At 38.3% G+C, this 17,500-nt stretch overlaps 2 protein-coding genes across 6 annotated transcripts in view; one reads left to right on the forward strand and one right to left on the reverse strand.

Moving 5' to 3' along the window:
• The window catches only part of Meis1 (Meis homeobox 1), a 145,416-nt gene that overhangs the window by 94,826 nt on the left and 33,090 nt on the right, over positions 1 to 17,500 (reverse strand). The window lies entirely within an intron of this gene.
• Positions 1 to 17,500, forward strand: part of LOC150060659 (uncharacterized) — a 40,323-nt gene that overhangs the window by 1,480 nt on the left and 21,343 nt on the right. For both annotated transcript variants that reach the window (XM_090336787.1, XM_090336786.1), the window contains exons 2-3: positions 29 to 205; positions 11,305 to 11,373. In XM_090336787.1, the coding sequence (XP_090192913.1) occupies positions 84 to 205; positions 11,305 to 11,373 (191 nt within the window). In that variant the 5' untranslated portion in view covers positions 29 to 83. The remainder of the gene's footprint in view (positions 1 to 28; positions 206 to 11,304; positions 11,374 to 17,500) is intronic.

Genomic DNA, 17,500 nt, shown 5'->3' on the forward strand with positions numbered 1-17,500 from the left:
ATGCCAAGTTTCTCTCTTTCTGTTGCAGGGACACATAGGTGCCAAGTCAGAAATAAACTCTTCCTAATTTCATTCACCAAGTAATGGACATCATAATAATCTACAATGACATCTGTCACTGCACCGATTTCCATTGGTCTTCACAAAAGTTTCTTGGAAAAGTGGAGATCAGCCAGCAGTTATTCTTCTCTCAAGAAATTCACAGGTATAGAAATAGGCCATGGCAAAGGAACAGGGAGAGTGGGACTTCTCTGTTGTTAGTTTTTAAAGACAGTATGGAATTCTCTTTTGAATATATATCAGTTATATGGTAAAAGAGACTACAAGGTCAACTACTTTTATAAAATGTTGTTTTATTAAATGATACTTGGGACTACTTTAAAGAGGGTATCAAGTTAGATCTCAGCTTTTATATCTAATGAAAAAAAATCCCACAACATTACACTTGCTTTCAAGGAACTATGGTTTACAGTTAGCTATACAAATTGTCCCAATTTTCTATATAAAGAGAAATTTGAGTTAATTATATCTCAAAGGTTTCATAGGGGCCACAGTTGTTGGCTGACCATATTTTCATCCTAGGTAGTCAGAGAAATATTTCAATACAGTACATTTTTTGCCCAGAACTCTCTGAAAACACATGAGAAAGGAAATAATTAGAATTACATTTACTTACTCTCACATATTAGCATTAAATTATTAGTTGCATTAGTGGCTTACATTTACATTAAACTTGCAAATTATATAGACCCTTATTTTCATTCTCTGAGCATCTTAATTTTTTCCCTGCATGCATATCTAATCATTTGCGTACCTCTTATCACTCCAGGAACCTAAAGTTCTTAATTCCATGGATTTCCACAGGGCAAAAATCTAGGCCATCTTTTAGGCACAGAAATCAATTCAGCCATCACTACACTCTGCATCAAAACAACATTTTAAGAGAAGTTGAAGCCAGTGGCACTGAGCCAAAGCACCTTTCCTCTCCAGGAAAACACAGGGGGATTTTAACAGCAAGTAGGGCTGATCATGGAGGCTTAATATCAATAAATGGTAATCCTTAATTGCCCAAAGTTCCTGATTCAAATCTGGAGCTTAACATCTGGTACCCCGAGAATAGGGTCACAAACGGCTCTTCATTCCTGGAGTGTCCCATGTAAATATTTGCTGGAACAATTTTCTCTCTTTCCTCCTAGTCGGACAATTCTAATCAATTGTATACCTTTTATGTATTCATTAAAACCTAAAAAAGGACCAGAAATCTATTGCATTTTTAAACAAGATTTTCATCTCATCTCCAAAACATAGTATTATATGAACATGACACTTTCTAAGGGAATTATATAACTAAGTATCATAGTTTGTAGAAACATCACTGATGGCTTCTAAAATCATATTCAATCTATTGACTACATCATTTGCAAATCATGATAATTTATGCAAATGGAGATTTAAACCCAAGAAAGTGTCTTTCCCATATCCTTTTCCCACAGTCCAAACGAAGGCGAATTAAGAAAAATCTGGCCAAAGGTATACATGTTTATGACCATCTCCCACAGCAAATAGGACATTTTCCTCTGGGAATAAAACATTTTCCTTAAACTACTGTTTATAGCCCTTATCAGCTTAACAGCAATAGAGCCATCAAGTCCAATCTCTTGTGGAAAAAAAAAAAAGTCAAGGTCAACAAGTGCTTGCATTTTTGTTTATCTTTAGCTCCAATTGCTACTGACATTCAATTGGGTAATAAACATGAGGTCTGTCAAATATTCCCAAGAAACAGGTGATCCAAAAGCTATCTCCACACAAAGCCATTGCCAAGTAATCAAACAATCCTGCTGCAACAATTATGATTCGAGTGAATTTATTTATAGGTGCAAACATCAGTCGGTTGTAAAGGAACAGCGTCATATACCATCCCCACCACTGGGGAAAATGAGTTGGGGGGCAGGGCAGGCAGGGCTAGGAGAGGATTCTTACTAGAATTACTCACCTACAATAACTTGTATCCTGATGAGCATAGTACCAGCCAAAGAAAAGCCTTTCTCTTCTTATCTTTTTCTGTTTAAAGTCAATTTTGTGTTGCTTAATACAGCCATGTCATTTACTATGCCAGCCAGGTTTCTGAGCTCAGTTGCCTTTCTCTCTGCCTGAAAACCAATTCTATGGTTCTCTCTCTCTCTCTCTCTCTCTCTCTCTCTCTCTCTCTCTCTCTCTCTCTCTCTCTCTCTCTCTCTCTCTCTCTTTCTCTCTCTCCCTCTCTCTCTCTCTCTGTATGTGTTTGTATTTGGAATCATTGCATTATTCCTTTAAGCCAGCATGGTTATTACATTAGAAAATACTTCATTTAACTAGAAAAGTGCTAGAATTTGTTCAGCAGGTTTAATTTGAAAGCATCAGATTCGTATTTGGGGAGCGGGACTTGGGGGAGACCACATCCTTCTTTCCAATCATCATGAAGCTCACTGATAGCGACAGGAGTTATGCAGTTGGATCCAGGCAGTACATGGCTCCGTGCCACATTTTACTTACAGATTAAAAATAGAATCTGTTCCAGCTGCAAAGTAAGACACATTAAACCTTCTGCCTCCATCTGAAAACATGGAAATTAAATCTAAGGGCAATGACTAGCATCTAAGACATGCCTTCTGACCCACACATTGCAAGCCTATAGCCTCCACTTCAATTATGAAAAGTGAGCCTAGGAAATATTCTCGCAGTCTAAAAGAAATGCTTTCGCCTCTTGCTGTGATGCTTTCATTAAGATTTTATTATTGAATGGAACAATGTTTTCCAAAGCTCACTCCTTTTCTTCTAAGACATCAGGACCCAAAGTGAAGGGCAAGCTTCAAAAGAAACAAATCTCTCTTGTGAGAATGAGCACTAAACAAACAAATCCCTTTCAAAGATTCTAGATGCATCAAATGAAGTATACTATTTTTACAGATAACTTTCAAAATAGGACATACTTAGAGCCAGGTGATAGCATCTTTCATCAAATAAACGGTTTCAATATAGGAAACTGGGCTTCATTTTCCAACATCCGCCAAAAAGTCATTGTAACCAGAGTTGTATCAGCAGGCCAAAGTTTTCTACACTAGTTTCTAATCCTGGAATCTATTAAGTCATGGGCAGGTAATTTAAAGATTCTACATAAAAAGAAAACTTAGCAGGCGGGAAGTGGAAAAGGCTGTCGCACACCAGGATAAGCGTCCAGTGGGAGCCCATAAACATGAAGGCCTGTGAAGCAAAACATCTACTCCACAACGCTCAGGAAATGTTCATCAATCAGTTGTCAAGCAAAGAGGGAAGTCACCTCATTTTCAGAGCAGTAAACTGATGGAATGAGTCACTGAATTCCCATGATAGCTTGGCTAGTCTCTTCCTTCCCAGCCCACCCCTGGTCCCCACAGAGTCCAGAGCCTTCTCTGAGAGAGAACAGTTCAAAAGGGCAGCAGGTCACTTGTGAGTGACCCTCAGGAAGGGGTGGGAAAAATACCACTTTGGGCCCAGCCAGAAGGTGGCGGGAAAACCACAGCCATAGATGACCAGCTGCATTTTCCCCCTATCTGGAGAACTAAGGCTACACATCCAACAAAAACAATTCCAGAGTCCACACAGCCAGAAACCCTGACATTATCCTATCATCCCACCAAACTCTGTGTCCAACACAGTTTCCAAGTTGGGTCCACTTCTTGCCCTCTGCAGACTCTTCCGTCTCCTTTCGTGGACCTCCTCCACATAGCCACATAACGGTAGGGCTGGCTCCAGCCTTCCAGTGAATGGATTCCTCCTTCACACTGATCTGGTCATGCTGTAACTCTGCTAACATGTTCAGTTGCCTCCTAAATAAACTGCAAATGCCTTCTTCCGATTCCACACACGGACCCTTCATAATCTGGCCCATGCAACCTCTCAGTCCTCACCTGAGTCATCTCCTTTCTTACCTCCTGGAAAGCACACAGAGAGCATCCCCAGTGCCGTGCTCCTTCACAGCTTTACACAAACCAGTGTCTCTGCTTCCCATGCCTTTCTGTTCCATTAGTCCTAAATTTCCATCATTAGCTTACGCCTTCGAAAAGAGCTAAGTGGATGGTCAGTAAAAATAATAACCACTCGTAAAAACTAACCAAGAAAGTAAGAGTGACTAAAAATAAGAAAATAATAATTACTAAAATTTAAAAATGACCTTATTTCTCCTACGGATAAGTCTACGAGATGAGCTGGTAACTAAGATAATGACAGCAGCTCTATGTAGAGAGGGACCCACAATCTAAGATATTCACATTCTCCATGAAAAAAAGGTGTGTGATTTAGAATGTCTGCCATGGGAAGAGTGAAGCCAGGCCATTCCAATGCCAGGCAGTTGTCCATCTTTGCTGGGTTGTTTTGGTATGTTTTGTTTGGAGGAGATTTTTCTTTCACTTCCGAATTGCACTGAGTTATTCATTCCCTGGATTTATCCTGCCTATGTCAACTGTTTGCTCTTCTGCTTGAACCATCAGATTTGACCTTTCTCACTCGGTTTCTTGCATGTAACACAGGACTGGCTGCAGTAGATGTTCAACTAGAACTTTTTTAAGTTATTTAATGAGTGGGGGTATGGAACAAGTGGTATAGTACTTGTCTAGCAGATGTGAGGCCTTGGGTTCAATTCCCTGTACCAGAGGGGGAAGGAAAGTAATGAATGAAAATGTTTTTGCTTTTCCTCTCTTTTCAGGAATATTTTCTCATAAGCTTAAACAACATTAGACAATACCTTTTATGCGTACTGCATGTATTCCTTTCACCTTTCCACATAAGGATATGTTTGTTTGTCTATTTCTTAATTTTTTCTGCTGGTTCTGGACTTGAAGCTCAGGTCTTAGCACTTGGTAGGTCAGCACTCAACCATTTGAGCCACATCATTAGGCGAAAGGAACGTTTTTCCCATCTGGAATGTGGCAATGCAAATATTCGCGATATTCTGTCTCCTCCAGTCTTATGATATTCTGTCTCCTCCACTCTTAAAGGCTGAAGTCATAGTGAAGTTATATTCCCTCCAAACATTCCTTTCTAAAGACAATGGTCCCTGAACCATCTCAATTGTACATCCCAGCTCAGTGCCTCAGCATCCTCATTTTAGCCATCGTTTATCTGAATCTTTCTGGCTCCATTAACCTAGTTTCTGGAGGCAATAATCAGAATGATAAGAGCATTCTTGTCCCTATTGCTGACCCCAAACTGGTGGACTAACGAGTCCATCTGACCCACCATAAAATGGTCAGAAAGGAGATAAACAAGTGGAGAAAAGCCAGCTGACACGGCACAATAACCAGCACCTTGGGTTGTATTAAAACGGGTTATCATCTCTTCCAACCATGGAAATTGAGACTGGCTTAGTTACCAAGGAATTACAAGTAAGAATTGGATAAATATTACTCCACACATTTAACTGAGTGAAGTAATGAAATGTATGTCTTCTGTTGTTACCCCATTTGCCATGTTATGCTTCAAGCTGAGAGGTGAAAGGGACTTAATCAAACAATGTAAAGAACATCTATGTCAAGAAAAAACCCAATGCCTCTGTATCTCTGATCATACAAAACAATACTTACCAAAATGAATTCTAAGAAATGAAACAAGAGGGGGTTTACTTCTGTTTCTCTTGTTTGTTTTTTGTTTTTTGGAGGGTAAGAAGGACATAGAAATGACAGGACAACGAGTGAACAAATGCAGCCGTGATACTCGCTCGGCACTATATTGAAAATGTACTTTACAACTTGTGGACAGGGAAGGAGGGAAAAATGGAAAGAGAACAAAGGAAGGGATGATACTGTTCAAAAAGGAACCTACTTATTACCTGACACTTTTGAAAAGAATATACATGTCTATCATCTCACTGGATTCCCTGTGGAAAGACAGGGGACTCTCTTTTAGATCTTAATTCTAGGCGAAAATGCTTCTTCTGAAAAACTTTTATAAATGCTCTAAATCTTGAAGCCTACGTTTGTTCACTCTTTGCTTTGGATGTTACGAAGCTCAGTAGGTTATTGTGTACTTAGATCATTTTTGTTAAATTCCTTAAATCTTAGGAAACAAAATATCCATGCTTTTTTAAGTTGAAATACAGAGAGCCCAACTTTCATTCAGTTTATGATTTTTCAACTCTTCAATGGGAATAAATAATACACATTCACTTAGAAACCATTATTCTTTTTTGTCGTTGTTAGTCGTGGGGCTAGAACTCAGGGCCTGGGCATTGTCACTAAGCTCTTTCGCTCAGATCTTGTGTTCTACCTCATTGAACCACAGCATCACTTCCAGTTTTTTGGTGATTAGTTAAAAATAAAAGTCTCACAGACTTCTCTACCCAGGATGGCTTTGAACCGCGATCCTCACATCTCTGCCTCCTGAACAGCTAGAATTATAAACATGAGCCACAACACCTGGCCAAAACCATTATTCCTAATTCCAATCTTTTCCCTAAACTAGCAATATAAGAAGACTCATGATGCAAACTGGACAACAAACTACATTCCCAGTCTGTCATGACTCCATAGGATAATTACAGATCCTTTCTCATGTGCTGTGTTACTAAGCCATGGTGCTTGGGAAGTTACATGGTTCAATCCATTTTCTAGTTTGCTATTTTCCCATTACAGTGGGTTTATAAGGACAAAATTCCATTGTGACTCAAGTATCTTCTGTATATGCTTTTATACCAAGGTAGAAAAGAATAAAAAAAGGATGTCAAGGTACCACTTGTCCTCATATCACAAATACATTTTCATAAGGACAGTCAAGGAAAGATTCAAATGCAATTGGACCAAGCTAGCACTGACAATTTGCTTGTTAGCACCAAATTCATCTAATTAAATATTTTCTGCATTCTCTCTTTATCCTTTCTTTGAAATGTGTGATTTTGAGTGCCTGGTGCCTGTGGCTCAAATCTATAATCTAAGTTATTCAGGAGACTAAGCAAAGTCAGACCAGACAGGAAAGCTCATTAGATATCATCTTTAGAATAACTAGCAAAAAGCAGGGCTAGATATGTCAGTGATGGGTCAGTCTAGAAAGTACAGGACTAAAATTCAAACTCCACTACATATATGTTTGTGTGTGTTTACATATGTAATATTATACATAATGCATAATGTAATGTATATAATTATACACATGCAATTTTGACTAAAATTTGCTATGTAGTATCATGGTCTCTTTTTTCTTCTTACAGAAATAAGTAAAAGGGATTTTTAACTCACTCATTCATTATTTCTTAAGAAATAAAATTAGCTATGTTTGACATTGGTAAATATCAGTGGTTACCAAAAAAAAAAAAAAAAACGAAACAAACAGGGGGGGAGGGAAATGGGGACCAAGACATGAGAAAGGGTATCAATGTTTGTGAAGTAATGCACCTTCTATCTGGTGAATATAATGTAACCCTTCTATTAATTACAATAAAAAATATATGGAAAGAAAAAAAAACACACAAAGTTAATTGTCCTAATCTGCTAGAACACATTTAGGTTAAGTTCTTATGAACAATTGTCTATAAAACTGAACTAATCCACCAAGCCACTCACATGCGTAAAGCCCAACATGACCAACTAAACTTCAAGGATTAATCAATTCATGAGGTAGACAACTCCTACATCTTAGGGAAATGTTTGGCATAAATATATCCTTTGAGTTATCTGTTTCCTAGGCCAACAGCCAAAACCTCTACTGCTTTCCTTAATTAGTGATAGCATTCATGGAGGAGAAAGATAAATGCAGGGACGTAACTAAATATCCTATCTCAGAGGACAAAATCAAATGCTACTGGGAAAGCAATAGGATACAAAACATTCCCCCAGCATAGCTTAGTTACTCCTGCTCCGGGACGGGTCTCAGAAGTCATCCTCGGCCGTGATCCTATGATCTATCAAAAGATCCATCACATACAAGGATGGGAGTAGGCAGAATAGGGAATGATTTAGGTCATGTGATTTAAAATGCATCCAAATTCATCTATCGATAACTTCTGAGATAGCTCCCATAGAAAAATTTCCTTGATTGCTCTTGGAGAAAAAAAAACAATTTGGGGGTCCAGGAGTTTAGCCTAGTGGTAGAGTGCTTGCCTAGCATGCACAAGGACTAGGGTTCAATTCCTCAGCACCACATACATAGAAAAAAAAGTCAGCAATGATGCTGTGGCTCAAATGATAGATCTCTATCCTTGAGAAAGCCCAGGGACAGTGCCCAGGCCCTGATTTCAAAGCCCAGCATTGGCAAAAAAAAATTTTTTTTGAAAGATCTTTAAAAAAGATCTTTGTATCTTTGAAACAGGTGAGAACTTGGTGCCTTTTATACTCTGAAAGAGTTCCATGTGAGATTAATTCTTTGGTATCCGAAAGAAACCAGCCCCAATGGAGGATGGGTTTTCAGTCTTTGTTAATAAAAAATTATTCATCAGTGGCTATGTGCCTATAAGTGTGATAGTCATAGAATATTCAAAGATGAAGAGTACCTACTCCCTTCCCAGAAGTCTCCTGGGCAGGATGCTCAACAACAACAAAAATGGCTCGTTTCAACTTACAGTGAAGAACAGGATACTGGAACAACATAGAAGAGACATACTTTTTAGCCTGGGGGTGTCATGAAATATATCCTGAAGCCACTATTTAAATTGAGCTTGGACATCCTTCACTTGGCTACCACCAGGAGTGCACTGAGGAGGTCTTTGGTTAGAATCGAAAGGATCAATCTATCTAGAAGGGGGCCAAATCACATAGTTACATTTTTATCAATGATCTCTAATAGAATTTGAATTCCCTCATGTATAGATATAGGCAAATAACAGATCACTATTAGCAGGATAAATGAAGGAATGCTTATATATCAATATGGTGGCTACAAATACTGCCACACATGAATCACAGCCATCACTACTTCAAAAACAAAGATGGCAATGAAATTACTGGTAGACCTTGTAACTTAATGCATATTTAACCAAGTGCTTACCTTACTATATTATAATTCACATTTTAAAATATCTTGATAATAGGATTCACGATAGTTTACCATAAAGCCCTATGTATCTTTAATAAATGAATAAAAATATCACTCCAACAAAGTATCTATTGCCCATCCTAGACTGCCAATGAGATTCCCTCTCCCACAAGATGCCAACATTCTGAAGAAATCTGCACTGGCAGCCACATGATTAATGGTGACATGCAATGATGATCCCAAAGTTCAAAGAAAAGGGTCCTAGATGTTAGTTACATCTTGTCTTTCAGCCAGGAGCCTTGATCACAAAGTTCCCACTGGCTGGGGCATTGACAAGTTGAAATAGAACTCCCTAGGAATAGTGAGTGTTGAGTGAACATTTAGCTCCCGTATGCCTGATGTTCTGAGTAGCACACCACAAACTTCCTTAAGGACAAACACAATGGCCTGCTCATTTTTATAACTTCATATCAAGCACCTGACACCTAGTAAGTACTTAATCCACTTTGACGAGTTGATTAGAACATATAAATTTACATTCCCCCCACCCTTAAATACAACTCCTGATAATGGTTTGGCTCATCTGCAGAAGTGATTATAACTCTAAACTCTTTTTTTTTTAATCTCCTTGGGCTATGTTAAATGAATGCTTCTCTAAAATTAACTTCCTCACTTCTGTGCTGCCAAGAATGACACTGTGTGAAGAATCCACCACCTGGGACAATGGATTCTCTCCTCATGTATTTTCTTGGATAGAAACTAAAACATATGTTTAGGCTATGCCAGGCTGTGTGTGGTGGCACTGGAATGCCTGAAAGAGCCAACCTGAAAAGCAAGTTGCCGCTTAGAGTTTAAAATCAGACACAGAAGTAAAAGAAGGTAAAATGGGAAGGAAGAAGAGAAAAGAAAGACCTCACACAAGAGCTGAGTTAAGGCAAAAAAATAAAATAAAATAAAAAGAATGTTATTAATCTGAATGTAGAATATATTCTTTTGTATGTGTTACACTTGGGGGAAATTTCTTACAGTTTGGTACAAAACAAACTGAGTATTATTAGCAAACAACTTTGGAGTTCACTACAGCAGAAAGCCTGTTCCATCTCTCTGAAACATTCATACTCTTCTAATCCGAGGGGCAGCCTCTAATTTACAGTAGACAGAGTGAAGCTGAGAAGTAGATAAGTTCTTAAGGTTTCCATGCACCTGGCTACAAAGCTAATGGACAAACTGACATAACATCATCATTCATAATTGTTTACTACTCCATTTTCATTTATTAAAATATCCATAATTCTTGGGAAAGGAATTCATTCCAGAGAAGCTAAGAGTTAGTGTATAATTTTAAAAGTTCTATGGCTCATATCCAAGTCAGTATTCCTTAAAAACAACAGCTGCACCATAATTACAATCCATCACTTGCAACAAAATCCTAGTACCTGTACAGGTGACAAAAGCCGGAGTCAGTAACAGATCTAGGACATACCAAGTCCCCTGTTAAACACAAACCAAAACTGTGGCTTTAAGGCCACACTTAACCACCATACCTTTTACATTTCAAAACTGAGAGTAAAAAAATTGAGAAGAAATCCACACCACACCACGAGTTCACACATGAATAAAAATGAGCAATCAACAGAAAATGTAAGGAGTGACGCTGCTGACTCATGTCCTATCTCTTCCAATTGAGGGTCAGGCTTATTCAAACGCAATCACATGAGCATGGAATTCAGTAAAGGTCAATCAAAGACAAGCTGAAACTCCAACTGTCTAGCTGACCTTCAGAGCTTGTGACAAATTGCTATCAGTCAATGTCAACTAATGACAGGAGCTCTTTGGCTAATCAATTGTTCTAAAAATGATCAAGAAAACTACTCACAGGATGGCTCATTTTCACATCAATGCCCGTGAAGTATGAAAAGCTCATTTTTTGGAGTATTTAATAAGCTCATAAGTAAAGCAGTTACTTGGTAACAGAGGTCACCTTAGAAAGACAGAATCTTAGTCTGTCTTTTACATACCCTTTTTATTACCATATTTCATAAAAATATGCCATAGATATGCCCAAAGGCTACATAATAAAGTGAGTAACACTTCCTCTGCTTTCTAGATACTTCTCTCTGGGTTAGAAGGGACTCTCTTTTGCTGTAAACAATTTGAAATGCCTTATTTTCTTATTGAAGATAAACAACAATGACCTCAAGTTTACTACTGATATTCTGTATTAGAGAGAAGATGCTCTTTCAGTGATGTTGTTTATGGCCAAGTTCATACCCTGAAATTTACAGTTACTAACTACCTTTAAATGATGGAGTATTTTTTTTCTTTTAGATGGCCTGCTTTTGTGATGCTAGAAGTCAAGCAAATGGAGAACAGAAAAGTGCTACAACAGAATGCAAGGTGAGTATGCCACAAGTGGTTCTTAAGAAAACAACTCTCTATCTGAGGTAATTCAGCATGGTTGATAAGCACATAATATTGTCCTTTGGATAATGGGGATCTGTGCAATATAATCGCTTCTCATTCAGCTTCACACCTGACTTTTCCCACCAGAAAATTATTTCCCTAATCTTGCTTGTCACCACATACAAAAGATTTGCAATACAACATTAAACAAAGTAACATCTAGGGCAATAGTGTCATGAAAATTACATTTTGCTTTTCTCTTTTCTCAGAAGTATTTATAAGTCAGCATTCACTAGCGTATCACTAGAATACAATACAACACATGGTAAGTTCATCCTTTTAATCTTAGCTACTCAGGAGGCTAAGAGCTGAGGATCACACTTCAAAGATAGCAGAAAAGTTTGTGAGACGCTTACCTCCAATTAACAAGCAAAAAGCTGGACGTAGAACTATGGCTTGAGTGGTAGAGCACTCGTCTTCAGTGAAAAACTAAGAAACAGTGCTCAGGCTCTGAGTTCAAGCCCCAGTATTAGCACTAAGTAAAAAGTCCCAGAAGAGATGCAAAACTTAACAAGCAAGAGTGAACAAATACTAGTATAACCAAGTGCCTCTTCGCAACAGAAAAATATACTACAGAAAAGAAAGAAAGAAAAAGAAAGAAAGAAAGAAAGAAAGAAAGAAAGAAAGAAAACATAAAAACACTTTTTTTTCATTTTAAACACTCAAAGTCATTCTATTTTCTTTAAAAGTCAGCTGGATTTTACTTTAAAGATAACTTTTAAAACAAGCTGTATCAATGTTGTTTTCTGCTGAAAAACTGCAAACAGGCAGAAGTTTCAGATTACATCCTAAACCTGACCTGAGGTGCTAGGATAGTTTTTCAAATTAAAATCTCTTCTGTGGCCTCAACCACTCTCAAGTTGTCCATAGCAAAGAAATAAAGGAAGGGAGGGCAACACTTAAGCCCAGCCATAATTGGAAGTATGTGAAAAATGAAGTGTCAGTTTGGTCAATAAAGGGCAAAGGTCAAGGGGAACTGCAGCCTAAATTCTCTGCGAAATCTGCTCATTAAGGCGTCCAATCAGAGAGCTCCTGCCCACCTATCCCATTATTCATCAGACAGCTGACTATTTGAAATGCCTGGGTTTGGGGCTGTTATTACTTTTCTTCTTCATGTAAAAAGGCAAGCTGGTATATGAATCCTGGCTCAGTCATCTGGAACACAGTGTGGCCCTTCCCATCCCCCTTCCAGCCTGCTTTGCCTGCTGGCCTTGCAGGTCTGGAACAATTGCCTCTGAGAGTCTCCTCCATAATACACAGTACGGCCTTCTGCTTATAGGTGGCCTGAACTCACACTGATGGGTAGGTGGGTGGGTAGGTGGGAAGCAGTGCAGCTATTGATACATTATTGGACAGAAATAGCAGTGCTTCTATGCTATTCCTCTTGAAAGAACATGCTGCTTTTGCTATTCTTATTTTGCTTCCTTCCTTCTTTTCTTTCTTTCTTTTTTTCCTTCCTTCCCTCCTTTCTTTCCTTCCTTCCTTTCTTCCTTTCCTCCTTTCTTCCTTCCTTTCTTTCTTTCTGTATTATATTGTAGATCTGATGCCTATCTCCAAAAGGAGAAGTTTGTAAGTGGATTTTAGAGGTTCCAGCAACCATTAATGTCCCTTCAGGTTCAAGTGTTGTACATCAAATTTCAATATGGAAATAATACCTTTTTCTTTATCCTCACAAAAATGGAGAAATAAGAGGAGCTTTAAGTGGGAAATGTTCCACCAGAGAAATATCCTTACTTGTTTTCTGTGCTCTTATTCTCAGTTCAATAACATACTGAATGAGTGGAATTATATAGGCTCTTAATATATACTGCAAATTAATCATACCAATCAGCATGCTCCCTTTGTAAATAGCTCAATCATCACTCTACTTAGCACACAAAACTACATCCTCACTCCCCAGTGGAGAATTCCTCCTGAGTCTCAGTTGACTTCACCTGATTCATAGCCGAGCATCAGGCCCAACAGACAACAACGAAGCAGTGGTGAAATGGTAATAAAAATATGTGACAAATAGACAAAAGATATTTGTTTTTTCTATTCATATATACATAGATAGGAAATATATGAATAGGAAAAAAGGGGGAACACATGCACACACTATATATACATATATATGTTATATATAGTGTAGATGTGGAATATTAAAGCCAGGCACTAGAGGCTCACATTTATAATGCTAGCTACTCAGGAGGCTGAGATCTGAGGCTCAGAAGTAGATCTGTGTTTCAAGTGTTAGAGTGCCAAAGTCAAGCAAAAGAGTTAAGGGACAGCACCAAAGTCTTGAGTTAAAGCCCCAATACTTGCACCAATTTTTTTAAAGGAAGAGTATAACATATAGGATATAGTAGTCAGGGACTTGAGTTCTGGAGTCAGATTGACAAGTTCAAGTCTCAGTTCAACTTGCAACTAATATGTAGCCCTGGGCTCATTTTTCAGTTTCTCTGATCCTCCATGACCTAGATCACAACCTTTGGGGGCAAAAAATATCTGCCCTAAACAAACTTTAAAATCCTGCTTTGTAATTTCACTGAGTCAGCTCTCTTGACCTTGGAATAAAAAGGGAGAGATACCCTATACCCAAACTCAACATGTGGCCAGTTACAGTCAAGCTACTTGTGAGACAGTCACTGTAGCAATCCCTCTGGGAAGGGCTGGTGGAAAGAGGCACGGGTGTGCCTGATACTCTACATGCTCGCTCATGCTCCCCCTTCCTTCTCCCCACCCATACACCTGCAATAGATCTCAAACATCATTAATAGGGTAACTACAACTGAGGACAAAACAAAACATGTGAATGACACATTTATATGCCACTGTGTACTTCATATTACCAAATGCTATACAGGAATCTTGAGAACACCATTTCCAAGGCAATTTAAAAACTCAGAGTCCAAGATCCCAGAGTCCAAGATCCCAAGATCAGCTCGTGTGTGTGTGTGTGTGTGTGTGTGTGTGTGTGTGTGTGTGTGTGTCCTTTGAGGGTTCATAGATACTAAAGAAAATAAAATCAAATTACCTACAAGAATTGTCATGATAAATAATTATAACTTGAATAAAGATGTTGTTATGATTTGGATGTTCATGCATTAAAAGCCTGATTTCCAGTAATGGGCTTTGAGTGGTTATTCGATCAAGAAGGTTCCAACTGCACCAACAAATTAATCCAGTGATAAACTTGTCCCTAAAAGGACTTCTAGGAGAATGGGCTTAGTTGGAGGAAGTGTGTCACTGGGAATGGGCCCTTGAAGGGTGTATCTTGTCTCTGTCCCTTGTGCTCTCTCTTCCCCCTTGCTGGCATGACATGTTCTGACCATAATGTTTTGCCTCACCATGCTTACTCCCAAGACAGCAGAGAGGGGTCATGGACTAAAATATAAAACTTTATTCCTCTCAGATATTTTTCACAACAGTGTAAAATGTGGTTAACACATATATGATGGAACAATTGAGCAATAATGTCTTATATACATTTCTGAAGAATATCCAGGATCACATTTTATATTTTTATGCTTATTCAAAGATTTGTCCTAAATCTATTTCATTGGTCATAATAGCTACAAATCTGGAAAACTATCAGCTACTCAAAAATCCTCCAAATTGCTAGAGTTTTAACTAGGAACTATTTATTGTCTCTTGCTATCTGTCAGAACATTGAAATGTTCTGGCTCATGACTGTATTCTCAGCTACATAGTAAACTGAGATCTGAGGAGCAAAGTTCAAAGACAGTCAGGGCAGGAAAGTCCTTGAGATTTTTCCTGGACAAAAATGAAGCTAAAAGTTGCTGGAGCACAATTGCTAGCTGAGCTCTAGCTCAAGGCTAGAGCACTAGCCTGAGTGAGGAAACTCAAAGACAGTGAGTGATCGGGTCATGAGGATAAAGCCTCAATGCCACTAGAGACACACGAAAATAGAGCCTGGATAACTTTTTTTTTTACTTTGAAAGTCAAAAAGACTAGGATTCTGATTTAGTTGCAATTATAAACCTGTTATATACCTTTATGTATAGTAGGACAGACTAATAGGAGGCCAAAACCTAGGGACCCAGGAGATTTCTTTCCTTCCTTCCTTCCTTCCTTCTTTCCTCCCTCCCTTTCTTTTTGATCTGTTTATTTTTGGTACCACAGATGCCATAGAGAGGTGGTAACAACTAGAAACAAATGAGGAAAAAAGAAGTACAGGGCAAATAAGATAACAGAGGAAGTTTCCCTGTCTTCAGCGGAAACACTTCTCTGGATATGTTCTTGACAGATTGAGTTATTTCCATCTATTGGGGATGTATAAAGACATATTTATGGATTTAAAAATCTTTTGAAGAGGGAGGTTATTTACCCAGTTACTAAAATGGACTCAAACTGTGTAAATAACTATTTAGGACACATATGACAGGGCAAATGTTGGCACAGCTTTGACATCTCTGCTTGCCAGAAAAAGCAGATAGGGAACACTACTGTGCACAGTCAATCTGAAGGCTGCAGGAAGACCCAGCTCCACAGGTCCCAGGGATGAGAAAAACGGTTCAGAAAGGGCAGCGTTGACATGGAGATTGTATACGTTTTCAGACACACTTTTCAGGCATCATTCTGCATTTAACATGAATACATCTCCCTGCCAAAGAAAACCAACCCAGGAAGGGCAAAGTAGACTAAAGGTGGATCCTCCCACCTCTGTTATAGACTTGGTGGAGGGGAGGGACAAATGGTAGCACAGACGCTTCCTGCTTGATCATAGGGGAAGTGATTGCCTTTAGTTCTTTGGTGGAGAAATGAGGAAGAGAGTATGATGAGAAGAATCTTATCTGCATGATCAGGACACTGGAGACTGGCACTTCACTGGGACTCTAACAAATTACAAATCTTACACAAATCTTTTCTTTGTCTGTCATAAAGGGCTTTATTTGACACCAGAATATTTTTAAATGGTTCAACTGATACAATTTATGTGAAAAATTATTTTTCTTAAAAATCCTAAATAGTGGTTTTAAATATAAAATATAACTGAGGCACTGATGACTCATGCCTATAATCCTAGCTACTCAGGAGGTTGAGATATCAGAATCATGGTTCAAAGCAGCCTAGGCAGTAAAGTCTGTGAGAATCATCTCCAATTAAGCATCAAAAAAAAGTTGGAAGTGAATAGATATAGACAGATAAATAGGTAAATAGATAGATACATAGATATACATCTACATCTAAATTTATAGATATATAGAAATCTATTTGTATAGAGATATAGATATATACAGAGAGTGAGACAAAGATGAAGAGAGAGCCAAGGGAAACAGAGACAGAGAAATATAAAGAAGAACCTCCTAAGTTGCCAGCTAATAATGTGGCTCCCAGTTTTAATAAAATTCATTATTAAACAGACCTATAGAGAATGGGAAAAAATAAAAATAAACATATAAAATTCTAACTCCTGTTTAGGGCTCAACAGAAGGGAAAAAACTAGCACAGGGGGATTTGTTTCCCTGGAAATCTTAACTGATTATGTTTGAGAAAACTTACGCATTACAGTCTTAAGTCAAAGTGCATTTCAGCAGCCTGTAAGCCTTAATGTCCCAGTTAAACTACCTGCTGAGTCTTAGATGATACTCATTTTAAAATGCAAAGAAACCAAAGAGAAACAAACAAACAAAATGTTAGGGAACCCATGTAGCAATCTCGGGCTACAGGGGAAATAAATTAAGCTTCCACGTATACTCTTTGAAAACTCCTAGTATAAGTCAAGCTTTTGAAAGTGCTGATACATCTGAGCTGCAGTGCTGTGAACAGTGAAGGCATAACACATACATGCACACTTGAAAGAGAAAAGGCCCCTTGGATTTATGCTGCATATCATTCTCCAGTAAAAGTCAGGGGTCAGAGGTTACCTGCTTCTGCCTCAGCTCTGGACCAGTTTACCATTCCAGACTCCATTTTTACTAGGCTTAGACTTGTAATGAAGTCAGCAACTTTTCTTTGAACAATAAAATGTCTCCAATGCTTGAAATTATATTTGTAGAAGTTATTCCCAGGGCAAAGAACTTACATGTGTCTTAAGAAGAAAAAGAAGAAAAGCAAA

The sequence above is a fragment of the Megascapheus bottae genome, chromosome 7 (genome assembly GCF_031878675.1).
Source record: "Megascapheus bottae isolate mThoBot1 chromosome 7, mThoBot2.hap1, whole genome shotgun sequence".
Lineage (NCBI taxonomy): Eukaryota > Metazoa > Chordata > Mammalia > Rodentia > Geomyidae > Megascapheus > Megascapheus bottae.